The 23,880-nt window shown below is 33.6% G+C and overlaps 3 protein-coding genes and 2 non-coding genes across 7 annotated transcripts in view; 3 read left to right on the top strand and 2 right to left on the bottom strand.

Moving 5' to 3' along the window:
- Nucleotides 1–14,679, bottom strand: part of Mhcl (Myosin heavy chain-like) — a 115,935-nt gene extending 101,256 nt beyond the window's left edge. For all 3 annotated transcript variants that reach the window (XM_081974747.1, XM_081974748.1, XM_081974749.1), the window contains exons 1-4: nt 14,449–14,679; nt 12,016–12,163; nt 10,256–10,958; nt 8,747–8,928 (exon numbers count right to left, since the gene is read on the bottom strand). In XM_081974747.1, the coding sequence (XP_081830873.1) occupies nt 8,747–8,928; nt 10,256–10,958; nt 12,016–12,153 (1,023 nt within the window). In that variant the 5' untranslated portion in view covers nt 12,154–12,163; nt 14,449–14,679. The remainder of the gene's footprint in view (nt 1–8,746; nt 8,929–10,255; nt 10,959–12,015; nt 12,164–14,448) is intronic.
- TRNAI-AAU (transfer RNA isoleucine (anticodon AAU)) lies at nt 1,101–1,174 on the top strand. Its single transcript has one exon. It is a non-coding gene; the product is annotated as a tRNA-Ile (tRNA).
- On the top strand, nt 2,429–2,502 carry TRNAI-AAU (transfer RNA isoleucine (anticodon AAU)). The gene has a single exon. It is a non-coding gene; the product is annotated as a tRNA-Ile (tRNA).
- An 881-nt stretch (nt 14,680–15,560) lies between the features above and the next one.
- LOC145725870 (vesicle-associated membrane protein 3-like) lies at nt 15,561–17,000 on the top strand. Its single transcript, XM_081974782.1, has 3 exons — nt 15,561–15,722; nt 15,869–16,146; nt 16,268–17,000. Exons 2-3 carry the CDS (start codon nt 15,870–15,872, stop codon nt 16,357–16,359), a joined length of 369 nt encoding a protein of 122 aa, XP_081830908.1. The 5' UTR covers nt 15,561–15,722; nt 15,869; the 3' UTR covers nt 16,360–17,000.
- Nucleotides 17,001–18,761: 1,761 nt separating this feature from the next.
- On the bottom strand, nt 18,762–23,766 carry LOC145725858 (ATP-binding cassette sub-family B member 6-like). The gene is made up of 11 exons (XM_081974759.1): nt 23,626–23,766; nt 21,549–21,639; nt 21,323–21,497; nt 20,851–21,267; nt 20,628–20,803; nt 20,363–20,568; nt 19,856–20,063; nt 19,621–19,802; nt 19,454–19,568; nt 19,139–19,401; nt 18,762–19,085 (listed from the first exon to the last, which is right to left on the bottom strand). Exons 1-11 carry the CDS (start codon nt 23,679–23,681, stop codon nt 18,911–18,913), a joined length of 2,064 nt encoding a protein of 687 aa, XP_081830885.1. The 5' UTR covers nt 23,682–23,766; the 3' UTR covers nt 18,762–18,910.
- Between the last annotated feature and the right edge of the window lie 114 nt (nt 23,767–23,880).

The following is a 23,880-nucleotide window of genomic DNA, read 5'->3' as shown; positions in this document are numbered from 1 at the left end:
AAAAAATAAAAAATGCCAAAACACGCCAGTAGTAATTTTACATGAGCTGTTCAAAACCACAATGGAAAAACTGTTTTATGTTTATTTTAGTAAAACGTCTACTACATTACAGATATAACAATACAATTCATCGTAACATTAACTTTAGGTAATAATTGGCTAAAAAAGGTAAAAACACCTGTAATTTTGATTTCGTGTAACGTTAACAAATCGTTGGATACGTTATAAACTGATGTTTATCAGCAATTTAATCCAAGATGTATTATCGAATTTAGTTCAATGTCTTTATATGTATTATTATTCACAAAAATCTAGTTTGTTTGTTGGTTTCTTATTATTATTATTTTACAATATTATACGTCTTTTATCAGGTATTTTCTGCCTGTTCAAAATCCAAAATCTAAAAAAAAATGTGGTTGCTACTTCCTAAATGTTTTCCAAGCACCCATTTACAAAGCAATGTAAATTGATTATGGATTGTAATTTACTTAAAAGCAAAACATTGTTTTCTTTCAACATAAATCAATGTTTTTCTTTATGTATACAATGAAACAAAAACTAAAAAAAAATAGCAAAACGTAGAAAAATTTTAAAACTTTTGATGAAACACAAAAAAATACACACAATATTCAATGAAGTTTAAGTACTTTTTTTAAGTTTAAGGCTTTTTCAGACAACTAAAGAATATACGGAGTATTAGTATAATTACAGGTCCCAAAATACTTTTTTGAGGAGGCTCTGAGACAAGGCGTTAAAACCAATATATTTGTTATTTCCTAAAACGTTTGAAAATCTAGAAAGACAGGAATTTTCTTAACTCTTCTGAATAAAAATGAGTTTTGAGTTTTTCATAGGGTCGTAAGTATAACATTTGATATGTATCTATTAGAAACACCCTGTATATAAGCTCACTCATTGACAATGCCAAACATTTTGAAAACCAAGGGACGAAACAACAATGCAGTGTTTATGACAGAATTAAGTAATTTCCACTAATCCAATATACAAACATGAATTTATAGCTTGAGAGTTTATCGGACTTGTTTATTTATCATTGAAGCTTAGAAGGTTGCCTATTATCTGGTAAATATACATCAGCTGGCCCATTAGCTCAGTTGGTTAGAGCGTCGTGCTAATAACGCGAAGGTCGCGGGTTCGATCCCCTCATGGGCCAATTATTTTTTATTATAACTTTATGTAAAATAAAATAAAGTCTTAAAAGTAACACCAAACTTATAATTTAAGATCAAATTTCAAACAAGTTTTTGTAATTAACCTGAACGTTTTGTTTGACTAGCAAAGTTTCTCAGAAGCATTACCCCAGAACGACAAAGTTAATTATAATGAAGAAAGTTAACTTAATGACTATGTAAAGTAATGAGTAAACTTTATCCAGTGTAAGTTTCTTTTGTTGCAATTTCCCATTTTCAGAAATTTTTCATGCATTTTTCAGACAAGTGGTGTTTTCTTGCCTGAATTAAGAACCTATACTTACTTAAAACCACATTGAGGACAAAACGTATAAGGCAAATGTGACTCACAATTATGTGAAAAACGAGAAAAGACAAAACCTTGAACAAATCAGTATTCAGTTTAGAACACACTGTATACAAAATGTAGAAATCTTGAAGTCATCCACTATTGGGTTTTTTGAGATGTTATAATTTTGTTAACAAAACTGTGTAATTATATTAAACTCGACAAATTCATCAATTGGAGTCACATTTGCATCCAACTTTTTGTTATTCAAAAATTATGTATATTCGTTATGTAGTCTAGTTTTAAAATTGGAATTGAACCACATTTCCTGCGTAACGGGCAAAGTCTACCGCGTATTTCTAATATTAACCAAATTTAAAATTTCAGCAGGAACTTCAGCAATTATCAACTGATTTCAATTTTAATTGCGGTTTTCTGTACATACATCCCTGAGCAAATGATTTGGCAAAACAATTACCGAAAAGCGGAGGCTTGTTGTCAAAAACTTTATTATCTTTCTCATATCGCAAATATTACTTACACCGCAAAACAAAGAAGAGATTAGATTACAGATTGAAGCTGACGGTATGTGAATGATTGTAAATGAAAAACATTGCAATTGATTGCTTAATGTTTGTAGAACAAACATTAATCAGAATCAATATCAAGCCAGACGTTGTTATACTACTTAGATTTTCATTCACTCGACCCTTTTCAAAAAGGGGAACGAAACAATAAACAGTCAGGAGCAAAAGGGAGTAAATTCCAGACACAACCGCTTGATTGCCTTTTTGCATAAATCAGTCACATCAGAGTGCGTGTTTTTAACCATTAAGCTATTAAGCACCTCCCGATAACCAAATTACTTTATATAGCCTCCGGGATTATCGGACTTAATCACCGTAGAACGTTACAAAACCCCACATTATCTGGCAGAAATAGACCAACTGGCCCATTAGCTCAGTTGGTTAGAGCGTCGTGCTAATAACGCGAAGGTCGCGGGTTCGATCCCCTCATGGGCCAATCACTTTTTTATTTTTTTTTAAGGTTTTAAATAAAACTGCAGTCTGACAGACCCTCTATCAAATGTTTCCTAATGAAATTTAGGGAGTTTTAATTGAACTTTTGCGTGCGTCTGACCGTATACGAAATGAGTCACTAAATTGGGGACAGTGAAACACAAAAAATTAGCAAAATTATCCGATTCTAATCAGGTTCTTCGCAAATAATCAGAGCGAAAAACTAAAAGCATTGTTTGGTTGTTCGAGGAAACTGCGGCGAGCGTAAAACATCCGTTCATTCCGACCATGACACCAGATTGTATTTGTTTTTTTTTTTTTTAATAGTGTAGTGGGTTTACAAAACGTACGATTAATTACCAGACAAAAGGACATCAAAACATGTGTAACTTGTTTATTATATTTGTAGTTTTGATAATCCACCAATCAAAGTGTTTAACTTAACCTACTAACTATGCTAATGTGATTCGTCAGAGTTAAACAACCACACTTAACAATAAGTTTTCTAGCCACAAGCCTCAAGCTGATCTAACTAACCAGATTTACTACTCCACTTGCATAAGTAGTATTATTCATAACAATCAGTTACAATAATTATTAATTATAATGGCTTGTTACAATAATGAGAATGAACAAAATTGAATTATCAATTATTACTGTTACATTTGCGATTAATAATTAATAGTTAGTCAAAAAAATATATTAGCCGGAAGTCTTACAGAATACACCTAAAGTAGCAAAACAAAATATCAAAAAATTGAACACATAATACTAGAATCAATCTGTAGATTTTTTAAAATCCCATGTAAAAAGAACGCAGAAATGTTTTTTATTTAATTGGTTGTATGAAAAATATACAGAGTGAAATGCTCGGTAAAATGGCGCATAACTTTGCTATTACCTATTTTGATCAGCTACTAGAACATTCAAATAAAAAATAGAAGCACTATTCCAAAGGAAGATTTCAGATTCACTCAAGTCTTCTCCAACAGGACTTGTGTTTCTGGTAGAAGCAAAGTTTTTGAAAATAGGTAATTACTATTAAACTAATATTTTGATAGTAAAACCGTTTCACTCCTACCAGAAAAACAAATTATATAAACTAACCACAATTAATACCATGGAAGCACCAAGACAACTATACAAACAATCAAACCACGGTTGGTTGGTACAACAAAAGTATTCATGCAAATTATGGTAAAAATATCAATATTAACACACCAAGAACTTGCATCCAAATCTGAAAACATTCGACAACCTTTCCTAAACTGTCTGAGTCGTACCTACACTTTACAAAACACTTTATTTGGTAATAGAAACAATTAGAGTCGGCCGCAGACCGAAACAAAGTTATTAGCAAGCCGGAAACAAGAAAATGAGGCTTTGAAGTGGCCCAAAAATGGGCTTGGTAATTGGCGATTTGTAATGGTTCTTAGAAATAAATAGTAATTTTCGGAAACTGAGCAAAGAAATGCGATTTTAACGAGCCACTTTATAAATGACGACGCATTCTCCAAATTAAATTGCTGGTTAACCAAGCCAGTTTAGGAATATAAGTGGAAAACTTTTACTCTCGGATTAAAGTAAGGTTATATAATAGTAGTAGATTCCCACAGTCTTGATGCACTTTTTGTCTTCCATAAATCGATTCTGTCTTTATGGAGTATTAGAAAAAAAAATTAATTTTTTGGTAGTGTCTGTTATTTATGATTAAGTTGGGAAGCGGGCTAAATTCGCATTTCAAAATTATATCATACATTTTCGTAATATTTTGATAAAGAGGGAAAGATGCTGCATCTTTACCAAGGACACACTTTGCATTTGCATTGGTAATGGACTAGATTAACCTTCTGCAGAAATGTGTAAAAGAATTCGTATATCTCCTTGCCAAATCACTGCTTCTACAAAATTGTAAAAGTTGCTAGTTATTGAAATACGAAAAGGGCAAAGATCCATGGATAAGTAATTTCTCAGTTGAAGCTTACCAACAAGAAAAACAGTTGAAGAAACCTGTCGAGGATACCAAAAATACAAAAAAAAGCTGAAAGGAACTAACAAAACAAAAACAAACAAAGTAAGCAAAAAAGGATCAGAATTATAAAAATCCATTTAAAAAGCCTTTGAAGAAGCAGAGTCTCAGAAACAACCCTTCAACAAAAGCCCGATCAGAAGTTAAAGTAAGCAAAGCTGTTAAAAAATACTATAAAATTTCTTCTACTGAATATAGGCAGAACGAAGAAGACAACAATAGGTGAATGAATGACACCAATTATGCAAAACTGGTTGGAAAAGCTCAAGATGCAGAAGGTGTTAAGAATACTGAAACTAGAAAAGTTGTTGCAGTCATCAAAGATAGCAAACTGATATGTGCGCACCTAACAGGTGCGAAACTGAAGAAACAAGCAGTACAGAAAGAATCTGAAGATCCAAAAGACACAACAGCAATGGTTTGTCCAGTCGGTGGAAAAAGAAAATAACAAGACTCGAAGATATCTATGTACTAGACCAGCTGTAGAAAAAAACTGATAAAAAGAAAGAAAAGGTTTCTATTGAGGAAGCTGAGGAGAAATAAAAAAAAACCAGGTGTAGATGAGGTTTACGCAAAACCCTTTGTACTAACAGAAGATAGTAAAGAAACATTCTAAACTCAATTCAGCTGATATAAAATCAGTGAAATTCCATTAAGCCATTCCATCCAACTAAGACAGATATTGACTTAGATGCGGTAATGGTAATAGAGTACTGTAGGATTTTGGATCCTAAAGAACATTCCAGCTCTCTCAGTGCTCCAGGTCCACTTCATCCAATAGGTTTAATAGTTTTGTTGAATGCTCTTGAATATCGCCAAACTCTCCAGAATCTTAAAAATGTTTTGAGCAAATAAATCTTAATTGCTATAGAATCTTTTTAGTGATATTGCCACATCCGTGTAGAATACATTCAGTAATTAGTATAGTATCAGCAAGAACAACATGAATAACAATGCACGAATAAATTACGAACCTCTTGGGTCATTATCCTGGGGGCTGTCCTGGCAGAAAGAGCTTATCTAGCTTGCCAATACTCTAGCCAATACTGTGTATCTTCTGAGCCTAATAAAAGGTTTAGCTGCAAGCGCCATCGTACTTATCTTCCCTTTGGACACCTCCTTCTATTCCTTTAACATATTTCTATGGTGAGTCAAACTTCTGTCTGTCTTTAACAAGAAAACCAGTTGTTGTACGATGTTGTTTGTCTCCTCCAGGTCCTTAACATTTGAAACTGTTGTCCCTGAATTTTTGCTCTTCAAATTTCACTTTCACTTTGCCCCTATGCTCAGCACAAGCTCTAGTTTGTCGGATCCATAAACTGTTATATTTCTTCTCGTATTTCTTATATTTAATGATTGTCAAATTGCTTAACATCAGAAAGTCAAAAACCAACTTGGCTATAAATTCATTCGGTATTTAACTACAGCAATTTATTTCACCTTTCCAAACGGTGATTTCCTGACTTTCAACATTAAAGCCGTTTCCAACTTATTTTCGTTTTCCTGGACGCCTGGCTGCATTTTATTGATCCCCGGCAGGAACGCAATAAAGATGATTAGGTAGCCCAGAACATGTTTCACTTACAGACAGTGGAGAGATAAGGCCGGTTTGTATAAACGCCGTGCAATTTAACCGGCGAGGGATTTATAGGATTGCATGGTTTTATCTCAATTTAATTTGTTTTATCGCGGTATCGGTCCGTTTGATGTGCCCGAGGCCACTGTGTCATATAAGGAAACTGAATTTATAATAATAAATCTTAAATCATGACAGTACATCCTGGTAACGCTGAATCAAAAAGTATACTTTTTTTCGGTTTGACCTTTACGCTATGCATACAATGCGCTCATATCGGCTCTATTACCAAACAATGACTCGTTTAGGAGAGCGATTAAAGAAGTAACTGTCTGCTGTTGGCAGGTACTAGACCGAAATTTATAGGTGGGTCTTAAACGACCAGAAACAACAAATTTTCTTGTCTATATTTGTTACAGGAGGGAAGTGATCTTTTTCCGTCTCGGTTCACTAATTTATAGACATGGGGGCTTTCCAATTAAAACCAATTTTTCCTGGTCTCGTTCAGGGATGTAACTTATAAGCCGTCAGCGCCAATATAATTAATAATTACTTGTACTAACTGGTACATCACGCCAACATATGGTTGGAAATTTTCTATACCCACAACCATCTGTTTTTTCTCTGGTATATAAACTGAGAGAAGATTTATTTTTTGGTAGTGATGTCACAGTAAACAATACTTTTGCGTTGTTGTTGATTTTTTAGTGTCTGTCAGCTAATTTGTTTCCCGCGGAGTCTTGAGAATGAAAGTGTATTGGAACCTGCAGGGCATATCTGCGCACATTTTATACAGGCTGTAAAGTTTGTATGCGAAATTCAAGCAGGTTTTTTTATGACACCCCAGTGGAATCTTAAAAATCCCATAACAGTCGTAAATCAACTTTATGAGATTCATATCCTTTTAGTATTTACGTACCAGAGTAACATGTGCAAAAAGATTTATCATTCAATGAGGTTTTTATGAAAGGGAGATGTCAAACGAGGGATGGTAATTTTCTGTGGAGTAGTCATAAAAATCGAGAATAATACCACACTTTGTCCACAAATTGCGGGAATAATGGTATTATTCCAGCATACCTTATTAATCCCTCTAACGATAAATGACAATCATCATTTAGCTTCTCTCAACCAGCTGAATGTTGGGTATAGTGCATTATTATTTCTCCTCCTAAAGTTAGAGATTTCTAAAAGTGAAATATATAAATCGGAATTTTACATTAAGCATTGTAATAACTAAAATGTTTGTTTTTAATGTTTAATATTACGATATCTGTGGTTACTATGTACATTACCAACTCGATATCACATCGATTACGTGTTTACATCCAATCACGTTTATTGGAATCCTGTGTGTGTCATCGCGCGTTTGAACAATATACAGGATGTCCAAAATTTGAGTTCCAATCTGCAGCTCTCTCTATTTATTTAAATTACTCAAAAGATCTCAAGTTTTCTATGTAACTACTAGATAGACAGGTAATCACGTTTGAATTAATATTGTTTTTATGGTTGTCCTAACATGATGACAAAAATTATGAAACTTACTGCACAGCAAAAACTATACTATTTCACTAATATTAAATATCTCCAAAAAAAACTAATCAGAATTATCAGCTGTATTAAAATTAACAACAGCTGATCCTATTTTTAGTCTGGTGTTTGAGCAGGTGTAAGGAACTGGTGCACTTTCTAAGCTTTTTTAAGACTTTTTTTATTCTAACTTTAATCATTTCCAATAGGTAATTGAATATTGATTATAAATAAGTGTCTGTGTCACAAATTTTATTCCTACCTGCATAAACTAATATGATAATATTTATTATTCATATCCTATGATACCTATCAAATTTCGTAAAATCGATTCCTAAGTAACACCGGATTTGAATATACATATCTTATACCACTATTGTTCTTCCAAGGTCGAGGTATTGGTTTTGGCATTATACAGAGTGAAACTGGTATTTGCCTTCAACACCAGAAAGATACTTCTTCAATATTTGAACACAAATTCTTCTTCCGGGAAAAAGAACGGCTAACAAGAGCAGATCTTCAACCATTGGAACATTTTTAAAGACAGCTATTGCTAGATTTTTTAACTTAAAAACTCGCTTAAAATGTGTTGGTGCAATCGGCCCATAAAACAACCTACGGACCTAACAGTGTAATGACATACATCAGGTTTTAGTAATTTAAAAACGGTGAACCGTTACTTATTGAATTACTTGCTGAAATATAGGAAAAACAATTTAAAACTGGTACACGTGCTGAAGGCATTTAAAAAAGGTAACTAAATAACTCACAGGAAATAATCGAACGAAATCTATAAGCCCATTACGTACAGCTTATTATCCGTGGAATACGACTCGTGGGCAGTAAAACTCGACATTTTAACCGGCAATGAATGAAAATGCCTTTGTATCGTCCAGCCTACGATCCACCAAACCATTCAATATGTTCCGTAATATAACTCCCCAATAATACTTTCTCAGATCAAACGGTTATTTTACTACGAACAGTTATGTCGCGGTCTCCTGCACTTGCTAGCAAATGTTGGGATTTTTGACCGTGTGTCCCACAAATTAAACTAAGTTGGCAACCTCATATCAACAATGTGACAATTTTTGATAGTAAGTCACTTACCTTTAACGTAACACTTTCTCCAGAAGCTTTTATCATATCGATAATCTCTTCTCTGGTTTTCTCTTCCACCGGAATGCCATTGACTTCAAGGAGTTTATCACCAGGTAGCAGGCCGGTTTCGTTGTGATGCTGCACCATGGTTCCAGGTTCGGCAAATATCACAGCTCGCATACTTACACCACCTGAAGAAAAAAACAATTTTTTAATGTAGAAATATAAGGAAAGTCAAACCTGGATTCTTTTTAACAGTCCAGAAGTGTGATGTTATGTTATGTATCACTGGCAAGATGAGTTAAATAAAGGTATAATGTCCGTTTCATGTTGTACGGTGTTATGTTGTACCTGATCTGTCACATTGAAACCTCAACTTAACTTAAGTTGAAACAGGCATAAGTTAGGTACTTCATACAATCTGTTAATACTTGACAACAATGTTCATATTTCAAAATTACAAACTATCATGAAATCAACAGGTGTCTTTGTGTTTGTGGTTGAGCAAATACAATAAGGTTAATTGGGTTGAAAATCGTGTATTCTCCTCTCAGTTATAATAGGATTTTATAATGCAATATAGAACAGAATCATAATAGTGTAGATTGTTGGAACTTCAGTTTCGTAAAAACCTCTTTAATGTTTCTTTCATTCATATCACTTACGGCATTTCCTCACCTTTTGCAACGCAAAAATTGTGTAAATCACGCAGCGTTTCCCTAACCCTCAAAACCATATTTTTTGAGTATGTCAGAGGCCAGGCCAGAGGTAGAAAGTTCAAATTCAGCGGTTTCCTAGAGGTTTCAAATGGACGAGATATTTAATCAAACATTTGATAACTGTGCTAGAAAAATACAAACTTGAGAAATTAAGATATCATTAACGTTAAGCCAGTTGGCTTGCATTTTTCTAGCACAGTCATCAAATGTTTGATAAGGTAAATATCTCGTCCATTTGAAACATCCAGGAAGCCACTAAATCTTAACTTTCTACCTCTGGCATACCTACAAATCTACTATTCTAAAGATCTTCCCAAATATGGGCTAATATGAGCATCGTTAATTGCTTATGTCAAACAATAACAGAGAGGCTAACTGTATAAATTTATAATAATTGACAAGTATCTAAAAAAGTAACCAGAGAGTTCCTACCTATCTTCTTAACTAACTTATTCCTACCTATAATTTTCTCTTGTGCAGTTTATTTTAGACCGCTATTTAAATGATCAGATGCCCTATCCCTGAAACCAATTTTTGGTAAAATATGCTCATTATCGTTTGTTAAATTTAGCATCATTTTAAGAGAAGGAGGTAATTTTATACTGGGTAGAACACTTAATTTGAATATACACCCATTAATATACCTTCATACTTAAGATTACCTTAGGCTGAGTTGAGTTTTCAATTCAAAAAGACAAAGAGCACCTTGTTTTATTACCAGACAATAACAATTTTTAAGATTTTTCCTCATATTACACTATCCTAACTAATTAAATCAATCTAACGTTTTCCTACTCACCTTCCAAGCATTTATTTCCAGCCCTTTCCAGTACCATAGCCCTTCTCAATGAAAAACCAAAATCACTTCTTGGAGGCTTCTGCCTCTGCACTACCAGAGTCCTGGGTTTCGGTAACACAATGGGAACAATTTCCGGAAGTGGTAACTCTACGTCGTCAAAATTTGACGTTCTGGACCATCGATGAAAGCCCTGGGACTCACCCACTGGACTCAACGAAAACGGAGGAGTGGCAAACGAACTGTTGGTGGTGTCCGTCAGACTGTCTGCACTAGGTGACGTGGAGGTAATCACCAACAGTTGACTGCTCATACTGAAGCCATTCTGCCCGGGCAAATTCTGGTAAGTGATCAGTTCGTTCTGCAGAGTGTTTCGCACCAAATCGACGTGATCGTGCCCGTTGAGACCGTTGGCCTCGCCGTCTTGGGTAAGGGTAACTTTAGGCGCTTTCAAAATCCCTCTTTTAGGGGGTTTTGGAGGTAGCGGAGGACCATTTTTTTGGTTTAGGGAGTTTAGACTAGTCTCTGAACTGTCCGACTGGGTGTAGCCAGGATCGAAGTTCTGGTGGGTTGGTGAACCTGAGATCAAAGGGGATTCGGTTCGTTCTAGGCTGGCTAGGAAATCAGCAGTGTAATCCGCCGTTATTCCTGAGGGAAGCTTTTCTTTATCTTTGCGTCGTCCTCGAAGTTTGAGAGATCTTCGAACCTGCAACACATTATTTCTTCAGTATTTTTTCAATCTGATATTTTTATAAATTATATAACTGAAAGCAGGGACAGTATATTTTTATTATGCTCCAGAAAACACATTACAAAAGTGTCCCTGACTCTTGCATTTCATAACATTCTAATTAAATGTTTAGCATACGGTCTGGCAGTCAACTAAATCAGTTCCTAAATCTGTTTATAAATTGTTGTATGACTAATACAAACCAGTGATAGAATAGAGGTCACTGATTGGCTGACTGACCTCGTGTAATAATAATAATTTGATTCAACTATTTTGACGTAATGTCACCACTCTAGGTCAAAAATTATAAACCAAAATAGAATATTACAACCAAAGCCTGATAAATCAAACTGTAAACAGATATAGTGTTGCTTAAAATATGTACACCTCTAGTTCGGCCTTGATATTTGCACTGGACTAATGTTTATTTAATTTTGATATTCATAAACAAATCTACAAATCGCTTAAGAACCTCACCCAGCCGCTCCCATTGTGACGCTTCACGAAACTGACCTATCTTGATGGGTCTGAAGCAACCAAATACTTAATATCTAATCAACCAGATGCTTGTTTGTGTAATTTATCCCCATTTCCTTATTAGTATTTCGGACAGAACTTGCTGTTATTTCATTGCATAATAAAAATGTCTTTTTAAACTGTATTAAATAAATTACGATATCTGTAGAAACACACCCAGTTGACAATAAGAGCAAATTCCTAAACAAGTGCACACTTTCCATTAGCATTTTATGTCTGTTTTTACCAGCTTCAACGCAATAATCGCAGAAAAAAACTAGAGTAAATTATGTAATATACTTCTTGAATTACATACAAATTGATATTAATGACCGTTATTTAATAATATACGATATCAATAAATAATGCTAACACTGAAAACCAGAGCGATTTTTGTTGTATTTACAGTTTTTGAATAAATTTAAAATGATAAATAACTCTCTCAGGACTTAGTTTTATCACTTTGTCACAAAGCTGCTTAAGAAGATAATGCGTAAAATAACAGTGATCCACTTACTTCTAATCGTAACAGTTCTTCAGCGGATAGTGTAGTCCGATCGACTTTTTGCTTGTCCTTCCGGTCCTTTTTGTCCCTTTTTCGTTTCTCCTTATCATCTTTGTCCGATGTCACTCCCTTGATAAAACTTTTAAACATGGCGCCTTATCTGCAAAAAAGTTTAAACACTTTTAAAACAATTTTTAAGTGCGATTCGAGGTCGTTTGTTCCTTGATAAATATTTTTGGGACGTGGTCCAATTTGCGCAAAAATAAACATACTAGTGGTTTCTGGCAATTTAAAGTTTATGATGTTGAACACATTTGATTTCAAAGATTTCAACGTTCATTAACGCGTCCATTACCCTCGTTTTCCTAGTGCAGAATGAAATTATCCAGGTTTTAAGTAGGTTGGATTTCATTGAAATTGAAAATGGAGTTACTACTACACCTTGATAAACGAAAACAAAGGCCTGCAACATTAAGTGAAATGCATTTGGGTAAATTAAAGTTATTTGCACTAAACATTATAAATGAAAATAAAAATCGAGCTAAACTCAACTTTGATTTTAAAGAGTATTTGACAATTTTGCTTTAAGTAAGTAGTTAAGGCAGTTGGATTTGTCAGAAAGTAATACAAGGTGCTCCATACAAAGCCCTGACGACTTTTCCTTCATACTAGTTTTACTTCTCTAAAAGTTGTAGGTAATGTATTTTCTTCAGAAGTATTAGAAAATAGAATTTATCCTGGAATATACCTACTGAACAAATTAATTAATCTGTGACTTAACCCAAACAGTTCAAAACATTATTGTTCAAATGATTGACCCACTTAAATGTCCCAGATTATTGTAGTTGCTTTCAAAAAGAGTATCCAAAAATACATGTGCCATTTGGTGGCTACAAAAAGTTTCTTGTGGAGGGTTTAGGCAGGTTTAGGGATTGAAACACTACAGCAGCATTAAAAAAAAAAATTTTTGCAGTGTACAAATTATGGCTGCTTTAGTAGGATAGTGTCACTTGTGTAGAACCCAAACCAAAATTTGAGGATACTATTCCCGAGAATATTCCACTATTTCCACAAAATAAAACACAAACCTCAACAATAACTTGGTATTTTGCACCTTCAAATAACAACTCACTTTTCAAACCTTTTTAACTTTAACCAAGTTTTTAACCTTATAAATGTAGGTATAGAAAATAAAACCCAATATTTCACAGAATATTGATATGCTTGAAAACTGAGTTAAACTGACTGTAACAATTTTCAACATTATTTTTTAGTTATTAGTCAAATAGAAATAAGCAGTAGGTACACTTCAGAATATACATTTCTTGTAAATGGTTATCTCTGGGGTTATCTAGAGTGTCATCTAAGTAGGAACTTATTACTATTCTTCTCAATCTCTCTACCTCTGGCCTCTGGCTCTACCTATTATCTTATATCTACTTTATATTTCTAGTCTTATTTTCACTATTGGCAACATTATTTATTGCTTAGAGGCAGTTCTTTCCTAGTCATGTCAATTGGACAGCTTTTTGCAGAAAGGTATCATCTCTAAAAAAATGAAAATGAGTAGGTAATCATAAAAGCATTGTTTTGACCAAGGTTTTCACCTCGGTTTTCACAGTAATACACAATTCTTGATAAAATTCAATTTAAATTAAGGGCAATTTCCACTAATATGGTCTTTAAATATGAATATGCTACTAAAATGCCATAAAAGTATTTGGCTATTTATTTACTGTTTTTGTGGGTGATTTGTTCCTTTCTGGGTGCATATTCTTGAGAAAGACCTGTAGAATGTGACAGAAACCTGCCCTTGTCAGCTTCTTCTGTCACATTCTATCAACACACTTCTATTAAGAATTCTGTTCCTTGCTTTCAAGAATTAGGCCTCTGCAAAGAGCTGTCCTACAACTGCTCCAAAAATTGTGGTTGCCATGGCAACCAAAGACAAGAAACCAATAAAAAGGACAATAACCTTAGTTCAATTTGCCCTTATAACTAACATTATGCCAAATCACATTAAAAAAAACTAACTAAAAACTTGAATTAACACTAGACAGTGCTTGAATGTAAAGTATTATTTGTTCTGGGTGTGTGAGCTCATCACTTCTCCTAAGATCATATTGACAAACCTTTAAGATAAAGATTTCTGTGGAAAGTGAGTGACCCTTTAAAGTACACAATAACAGCAGCCTGGATAAACAATTTAAAAACGATTAACTTAAAAGGGTGGTGAAGTAAAGTGTAGTTAACATTAACTGCAGCTGACTTGATGCAAAATAAATCAATACATTTCTGCAGTCACTTTAAGGCTGGGTCTTAGAACAAACAGAAAAAACTCACATTCAAATTTCAAACATTCCCGAGTGGACAACAAACCTTTTGTATTGAAAAATAATGCATTGTTAGAAGACTAGAAAAAATTGAATAAAAACCCATACACACCTTGTTTATGAGCCGGTCAATGACGAAAAAATTGCATTATAATCCTAGAGACACGTTGAACATTCACAAGCACCGCACATAACTAGTTTCATACGAAAAACCGTGAAAAACTAAGGAAAATCGCAAAGTTCGATTTTTTCTCTGATATTTTGACAGTTCGATATTATTTACATACGCGCACCGCGCACCCACTATTGGTCGTTCAACCGGTCAACAACTATTGCTGAAATTTATTTGTTTTCGCACTCACACTTCTTTCAGCCCTTCAGGAAACTTCAATTGTTTGACTATCTTTGTCTGTAGTTGCTGTACGTTAGGTTGACAAGAGAGAGAAGGAAATCATGCCAGTGTGTCTGAGCTTTTTCAACGTCGGGAGTGTTGGGGAGATGGCGCTGATGCTCAATGAAACCATCAAGCTACACAATGATTAGGATTGACTTAAAATAAATGTTTATTCGTTTTATTACTATCTTATTTGCTGTACCATTTTTTTACTGATATGTTTTTGGGGTCTTGTGAAGAATAGCTAACCACGAATTTTGAGTCAATTTTTTTTTTTTGGGTTAGGTTACGTCCTATATAGTACAGATAAAAAAGAAAAAATGCGAACGATCCACAATTTTTGTCACAAAATCGTTCAAAAAATCCATGATTTTACAAGCATTTTGTGGAATTTGATCAGCTGATTTGGAAAGTTCGTCTGCGCTGTTGCCAAATCGCACGCGTAGTCTGAAATCAAATATTACATCATTCTTAAAAATTGTAGAAGTGTTTTGAAAAAAGAATGAATATGAGAATATGTGAACCTATGCTAACCTAGTGGCCGATCACATAGAGTAATCAAAAACATGGTTATGCTGTAATGGTTATTTTTTAAATATTATTAAAAAAAAATGCTTAGGTGAACCTATGCTAACCAAGTGACTGATCACTTAGATGGCAACAGCGGACAAAGCATCTCGTCGTAGTAAATTCATGGTTAGTTATTGTTCACAAGACCCATGTTTTTGAAATAATTAGAGGGTCAGAAATACTTTCTAATCAAACGCAAGGCTTTAATAAAGCGTTTAATAACTAATACCTTTATTGTCCTAAACTCAAACAGTGACAGTGACATCTGACAGACACCCAGCCAGCTGACGTCGCACGTCAGATAAAAATAACAATGGCGAATTTCTGATCATTGAAAACGTCAAGTGATTTTTAATTTCGTTTATTTTGTAGTGTTTTTTTAAGTTTTCTGCATTTTAAAGCCCAAAATAATTCCCGCAAAAGTAAGTTTCAAATCCATACATATTTTCTAGCGTCGACCACTCCTTAGTACAAAAACTACAATTGTTTATCTGGTCATTACTTTTTTACTACTTTAGGAAATAAACTCTGTTGTGACTAATCCAATTTGCCTTCCTTGTTAATTCAGCATGGAGAACGCGTCAGGCTCAAGGGTCCCCTCTAAGCTGGAACAAACCCAGCAACAGGTTAATGAAGTAGTTGGTATAATGAGAGTGAATGTGGAAAAGGTCCTGGAGCGAGACCAGAAACTGAGTGAGTTAGATGCCAGGGCTGACGCCCTCCAAGAAGGAGGCAAGAGGTTTGAGCAGCAGGCCCAGAAACTCAAACGAAAGTATTGGTGGAAGAATATCAAGATGATGATCATCATTGGGATTATTGGTGTTATTTTGCTCATCATTATTATTGGTAAGTATGTTATGGTTATCTTATCAGCAGACTTATTATTAAAGGTATTGTTGTTTTATTGTTTAAGAGTTTTGTTAATACTCTGGCAATGTGTTAGAGTGAATTTAATGTTTTTTTTCAGTTTCTATAGCTGGCACTGGATCAAGTTCTAATGACAGTTCTTCTACAACTGTCAAGCCTGTTGAGGCTGCAAACTCAAACTCCTCACAGTGAATTTAAATTTGTATCTTTTGAGTTTAGATTTTGATAGAGACTTCATGTGTTTATGGACCAATCACCCTGATCAAACTACTTTAATCAGATATAGACTTTAAACTTTAAAGTCTGACATTTTTCAGTTAATTTACATATTTTTCTCTTTTGACAAGTGGTGTGTTAGTTCCACATACCTTAAATTATTAATTCAGGTGCCTTAATGCTGTGTCAATTTTGCTATAAACTAATCTATTTTCATACAAATATTTATATGTTTTTATTAAATTAAGAGATCTATTTGCACACTTTACTGCACTTAAAAGTGTTAAGTATGAGATAAATTTAAGGTGAGGTTGCCAAATGTGCATAAACAATTTAAATACTTTCCCAATATAAGAACATGTTATGAAATATTATTTACTTTATTTAGGTTATGGGCATTTGTTCAGTATTTAAAAAAAAAACATTGTAATAAGCAAATAATGGTGCAAATCATTGATTTACAGGCTGTTTCTATAACTTTTTGCACAACATTGTGTTTTTTACAAAGTCATCAAAAATGTTAACAAGTATAATATATTATAAATAGTTTAAGTTTACAGGATTAATGTTTATGTGATTCTTGTGGTTAAAGTGGCCAATATATTATTCATATTTAATTTTTTTTTATTAAACATATTAGGTAGTACCTATATCAGAATTTAAAAGGCTATTTTGTGGACAACCATAATTAATAACACATGCACAGGTTTTTCTTGAGTAGGTATTTGTATTGATTAAATTCTAAAACACCATGGGTATAAGGTGCAAACAGTAAAAGGTGCAAAATAAGTTAAATTTGGATATTTTGACAGCCAACAAAGACAAGTTTTAACATTTTATTCTACATAATTATTATGGTATTAAAACACTCTTAATTTAGTGATACCTGATGATTACAAAGAAAGACATTTTCTGCTTTATAATGTAGTCATCCCAGAAATCAGATTTGCTTTTTCTCTTTAATTCTCACATATTTTGTAATTATTTATGTGTGAAATATTACTTTTTCTGAAATATCTGTATATACAGGGTGTCCCGCGAGGTAAGGGACAAAATTTCACTATGTGTTCTTTAGGTAAATTCGAGTCGAAAATGTTCTATGAACATGGGTCCGCAAATGCTTCCTTACCAAGATACGATTTTTTTAAGTTTAATAGTTTTATTGTGTTGCAAAGTACAATAACCTCACAAAAATATTTTTTTACAAAAAAAATTAATACCTCTTGGAAAATAACTGTTTATAATAATTGTTCAAAGTGTCCATTTTCCCATTGTAAGCATAGTCTAGCCCTTTTAATGATGTGGATGAGAGCCATTGTAGTTTTCGGCACAAAATCACTATTAAATTTAAAAAATCATATCTCCGTAAGGAAGCATTTGCGGACCCATGTTCATAGAACATTTTTGACTCGAATTCACCTAAAGAACACGTAGTGAAGTTTTGTCCCTTACCTCGCGGGACACCCTGTATAACAAAAATAATACAAAAATAGGATGACACAACAATGCAATAGACAATTACTCCATTTTGAATGTGACAAACAAAGAAGTAAACATCACATTCAAGACTGTGTACTTGTCTATTGCATTGTTGCTTCATCTTATTTTAATTTTTGTATAAATTTCCCTTTCTTTTTTACTTGTTTACTTTTTTGGTACAATACCCAGTGCATATTTTGCAATATTTTAAATTCACTGTTCTCTTCTATTACTATATTTTTTAACACAGCTATAAGGTGGTGATTTAGGTTTCAATACATACAACTGCTATAAACTATATCCCGGAAATGAAAATTTCAGGAAATTAAAAAAAACAAAATTCCTTTGACTGCAATGCATTTTCTGCAATGTTGGACTAAAGAATTGACTGCTCGTAAAGTAGGCAACCTTTTTTTTATATATAACCAACACCCTGTAGTTTCTGAAAGACGCATTTCCGGGATATAGCTTATAGAACAAACTGGGATTATTTTTGGACGTAGAATACGTGGTTAAAATTTGTGTATTAAAATCTGAATCACCCTGTATTTTATTGCGATCTAAGAAATATAATTATTTTATTGTTTATAAAATCTTGAACTCCCCTAAAAAGTACCTATAATTACAAGAAATGCTCTGCCTAACGACTTTTCAACTTGCAACACATTTTTCTACCATTTTTTATAAGTTGCTTCTAATCTCCTTAAAGTGTTCTGATTCAAATAATTTGATAAAAATTTATTAAATGCAATGTGGTTTTTATGGATATGGCTTTGAGACATGACTATTTTTCTACTAAAATCCTAATGCAGAGTTAATGGGAAACTAATGCAAGGCTGAGTAAGAGATATTACCATTTTTCACTAATTATTTTTGCATATCTACAATAATTTGAGACCTTATTTCAATCATTCAATGCTCACTTATTTATTTATTTTTATACTGTGTACAAAGCTTACTCTCTATAAAAACTATTGTTATACATATAATATCACAATACACTTTTAATTAATTAAGTACTCTACTCTTCATTAACTTTATTACACTTTTATTTATCTTTTGTATCAAGTTCAAGTGTACTTTTTAAAATTTCAAATCCATCCTGATCCAATTCCTTGATTACTGCTCCATCATCATCCACCAAACTTTCTTTATTACTCTCCAACTGTTGTTTCCACATCCCTGCATAGATTCCATCTTCTTTTAACACCAAATCTCTATGCCTGCAAAAAAAAATCATGAAAAATCTGATTCAAATTGTGTGCATCAGTGTTACCTTCCCCTTTCCACAATTTCGCCGTCTTTTAGCACTAAAATCTCATCCGCGTCTATAATTGTAGACAGTCTGTGGGCTACAACTACTGTGGTTCTGTTGGTACACATTTTATTTAAAGATTCCTGAATGTTCCGTTCTGTGTGGGTGTCCAAGGCGCTGGTGGCTTCGTCCAGAAGAATAATTGTAGGGGCTTTCAGTAAAGTCCTGGCGATTGCCACTCTCTGTTTTTCTCCGCCACTGAGTCTTAAACCTCTCTCACCAACCTAGAATTTGTTTAAATACACAAAGTTTGTGTGGTTTTATTTTGAGACTTACCACAGTGTCATATTGTTGTGCGAAAGACATTATTCTATCGTGTATGTCAGCCCCTTTGGCTGCATCGATAATTTCAGCTTCAGTAGCTTGAATACGTCCGTATTTTATGTTATACCTGCAATTGAACAATTCTAGTCATATAAATTATTTTCAGTTGGCGTACATACTTAATAGTTTGGTTGAATAGCACCGTATCTTGAGGCACTACCCCTATAATAGCTCTTAAAGACTGCTGAGTGACGTCCTCTTTGATATTGTAACCATCAATTACTATAGCCCCAGAATCTACATCGTAGAACCTAAACAGCAACTTTATGATTGTGCTTTTTCCACTTCCAGAAGGACCCACCTGAAAAATGTTTCAATTAAACTCTTAACTAGAACAAGAAAAACCAAACGTACTAGAGCCACAGTTTTTCCAGGTGGTACCGAAAAACTGATGTTTTTGATGATGGTTTTCTCAGGAGTGTAACTGAAACTAACGTTTTTGAACTGGATTCCACCTCCTTTGCTCACTAACTCCTTAGATTCAGGAGCGTCTACCACTTCTTGTTCTTGGCGCAGCAAATCGAACATGTTTTCCATGTCGATGAAATTGTTTTGAATTTGTCTGGAAAAGATTTGTTTTACTTGGATTATAGCATGGTTGTTGGGAAAATTTAAGGAATTTCAATATTTTCTATAGAATGTATTCATTGCAATTGTTCGTTTTGGTGCAATAAGATCTTTCACAGCACAAACGCCTTAAATACGTCATATGATGATATTATCCATCAGTTAACTGTACTTTTCATTTGAATTGTAATTACTGGAGTGTTCCCAAAAGTTAATTGTTTTCATAATAACCAAAAATCTCAAACAAGATAACTGTGTGTAACTATGATAAGATATTATTCAATATGATAGTACCTGTACTGCATCCCAATCATATTTAAGGGCATATACAACTGTACAACATAACTGGCAAAAAGAACATAGTCTCCCACTTTGTATTCTTCAGAAGTCACCACATAGTAGGCACAAAGAAGACTTCCCAATAGTAATCCTAGATTAGCCACCAAATTCTGCACTGCAGACATCATATTCATTGTGACGTTAGACTTGAATTCCTCAACCTATGTTTGGGTATTATATTAATGCATAATCAAGTGTATTTTAGTTAAAAAAAACTCACTTGGTACTTGACGATAGTCTCTTTGAATTCGTTTACTTCGTAGGCTTCAGCTCCGTAGTATTTCACAGTCTCGAAGTTGAGCAACGAGTCCACACTTTTTGCTCTGGTTTCGTTTTCAGCCAAATTAGCCCTTCTTCGGTACTTTGCCCTCCATTCAGTGACCATAATTGTGGTAACTGTTAAATTCATCAGACATGTAAAGGCAAATCAGAAGTATACTTACAAAGATATAAGGTCATGGTTATGGTGACAATCAGACCGAATTTGTAATTGAACGCTGTGAAGAAATAGACAATGGCTATTAGCAAGTCAATGAGCGTAGGTCCAAGACTAAAAAGGAGCATTTGCAGTAAACTATTGATGCTCTCAGTTCCCCTATCCATTATTCTGAGTACCTCCCCAGTTTTGCGGTTCAGGTGCCACCTAAGGGACAAGCTGTGCAGGTGTCTGAACAGCTCGACTTGGATTTCTTTGCTGGTGTATTGGTACACTCTAATCCACAAAAAAGACCTCAGGTTATTAAGGAAACCTCCTCCTCCACCTCCACCGCCTCCTTGTAGAAACTTCAACGTTACATAGGTGACTATCCAATCCCATCTGAATTCTAGGGGGTGGTCCGATGATTCCGTCAATGAGTCCACTGAAAATTTAAATTTTCGTTAACAGTTCAAATTTTGAACATTTGGTTGACTTACCGATTTTTTTGTTGTATAAGGGAATGTATAAGTTTACAGCCCTTCCTAGGGCTAGCAGCACAAAGCAAAATATCACTCTAACCTGGAGGGTTGCTGACTTTTTAGGCCACAAAAACGGCGATAAAGTTTTTATCTTTTTCCATATCCCTCTCCAAGTTGATTTTGTGTCTTTTTCCTACAAATCAAGATGTTGAATTTGTATAGCATATTTTAATAAACCACTTACCTTGAACTTTAAGTTAACGTTGATGTTCTCAAACTGTACTTTGTCCTTTTTGGGAGCAGAGGGGTCGGTGGCACCCTCTCGTTTGCCATTACTGAAATTTTAAGTTAAACAATGTTTGACTATATTTTAAATTGGTCTTACTCGTAAAGTTGATGGCGAGGATTACGTCTCATTTTCTCACAGTCATACTAACTACTTTCAACATTCACATTATATTTATTATAAACAGGCCTTTTACTCTGATATCTTTCTATTGTTCTCATATTTAACTAAACAATAAAGTGCGTTTTTTCGTTTCCTCGCGAATAAATATTGTGAAAATTGAGTTTTTTTGTAAGTTACTTATGAAATGAAGAATTAATTTTTTAGTTAAAATAGCCCGGTACGCTCTGTACTCCTAAAATGTTATTATTATTTTTACTAAAATGTGGGTTGATTAACACACGTAAACAATATTTTTATCTCTTGGATACATTTACACTGGCATATAAAAAAGAATGATTGTAATTTCCTGAGATTGTGAAACATGTTGAATTGTGTGTGTGTTTCATTATAAAATCCATACAGTTAATTATGTTTTATTAAAGTGTTACTACATTTTCCAGTTCTTAGATTTTGCATCAGGAATATACATCAGATTTGTTTATACTGTTAATTTAACAAGCCAGTTTGGTATTTATAGAAACTAAAATATAAATATGGCAGAAATGGCAGATAGTTTTCTCTAAGGTAGTTTATAGAAATTTAACAGAATTCAACTTTTTCATTACCTTTAAGCTTTATAAACTGTTCTATTACGAAAATTTTGTGGTTAATTAAAAGCAACAAAATTAAATGGAAAAAATAGAACCTTGAATGTATTTCAGGATGAGTACTCCGTTTTATTATTTCGATTTGGTTGATATCAATAATTATTGTGTTTTAACTGTTATCATTAATAAAGAGTGAACAAATCTTCAGACTGTCTGATGTTTTCTATTTTTGCATTGAATCTACATATCTCTTTATTTGGTTTTAATTATAACGCGGCTTATTGGTTATTTATTTATTTTTATCTACCTTATCAAACAAAAGTAATGTAACTGCCCCTTTCAATTTATTTATTAATGGGTTGCACTGACCCCATATCTTAACAATATTCTTCCTCAAAATTTGCATCTGGTGCAGTGTTTTAGATTTAGTATAGGGGTTAATGTGATAAAAGTAGATAATTTAGAAAATTGCCTCAAATAATTTTTGGGACATATGCAGATGTTTTGTCAAGTCTGGTGAGGTGACATTATTATTTAATGTCCCTTGTCAAAATGACATAAAAATGCATTTAATAAACTTGCATTAATTTATGTTTAAGCTCACTAAGCTGAGTATAGTTTGAATGGGGAAAGTTTAGGTGCAAAATGTCACAGTCAAAACCAAACTTAACCTAGCAAGCTTAAAATTAGCTGACTACAGGTTTTTACACCATTTTTACTTTAATCTTGTGGCATCTCTGTAGTACCGAAATAAGGTAAATGCGCAACAGTATAGATCATAAAAATATATTAATCCTCATCCCCTGTATAATAAGTTTTCTGCATATTTAAGTGTATATTTTTCCTGCACATGCACACTATACTTATGTTTTTGCGAAATTTAGTTTAACCCATTAAGTTTTTTTAGGAAAACTCATATTAATCCAAATATTACTGAATTATAGTACAGTAAAAATGTTAATCAAAACTTTAACAATCGCTTAGTTGTGATTTTCAGATAACGTTTATTAAGAATGCAGATAATAAATAATACGAATTAACTGTAGGACTTTGACGTTATAGGGCTTACTTTACTACAAATTTTCATTAGGTTGCGCAATATTAAACTTTTTTTTAAATATGTGAAATGTCTGTTAACCATCACGTTTTAAGATGATCTTACTGGAAATATTTTATACTTTTTAAATGCTTCAACAATACCGACTAAATATTAAATCACTAAACCTCAAGTAAGGTAAATCTGAAAACCTTTAAATCTTGACTGCATAAAGCCTATTTTTCCTTGTCGCGTTTAGCGTTTACCACTTGAAATAAATAAAACTTACGTGAGTAATGATATCTGCACATCAGCGTCGCGACGTCCAGGACCTCTGCGTGCCATTAGTATAGTATTTTCACTACTTTGTACCGGTAATCGGTAATAGTAACTGTCTGGGTTCACTTTTAGTCAGTACACTCGTAATTTGTCGGCTGCTTCAGCACGAACGTCAGTTCTCGCACAAACCACACCAACAATTGATTTGTTATTAACATTCAATTGAGTTTTAAAGGTCGACAATCAGCAAATTCGATACGAGATT

Source organism: Ips typographus, linkage group LG3, assembly GCF_016097725.1.
Source record: "Ips typographus isolate SLU linkage group LG3, UJ_Ityp_2.0, whole genome shotgun sequence".
In the NCBI taxonomy this organism is placed as follows: Eukaryota; Metazoa; Arthropoda; class Insecta; order Coleoptera; family Curculionidae; genus Ips; species Ips typographus.
The sequence above is the reverse complement of the archived record's forward strand: the minus strand, read 5'-3'. Positions and strand labels throughout refer to the sequence as shown.

Coding starts and splice junctions, on each gene's coding strand:
- LOC145725870 (XM_081974782.1), top strand. CDS start 15,870: ATGGAGAACGCGTCAGGCTCAAGGGTCCCCTCTAAGCTGGAACAAACC. Junction 16,147..16,267: donor TTTGCTCATCATTATTATTG/GTAAGTATGTTA, acceptor GTTTTTTTTCAG/TTTCTATAGCTGGCACTGGA.
- LOC145725858 (XM_081974759.1), bottom strand. CDS start 23,681: ATGGCACGCAGAGGTCCTGGACGTCGCGACGCTGATGTGCAGATATCA. Junction 21,498..21,548: donor ACGTTAACTTAAAGTTCAAG/GTAAGTGGTTTA, acceptor CTTGATTTGTAG/GAAAAAGACACAAAATCAAC. Junction 20,064..20,362: donor ATGATTGGGATGCAGTACAG/GTACTATCATAT, acceptor AATCTTTTCCAG/ACAAATTCAAAACAATTTCA.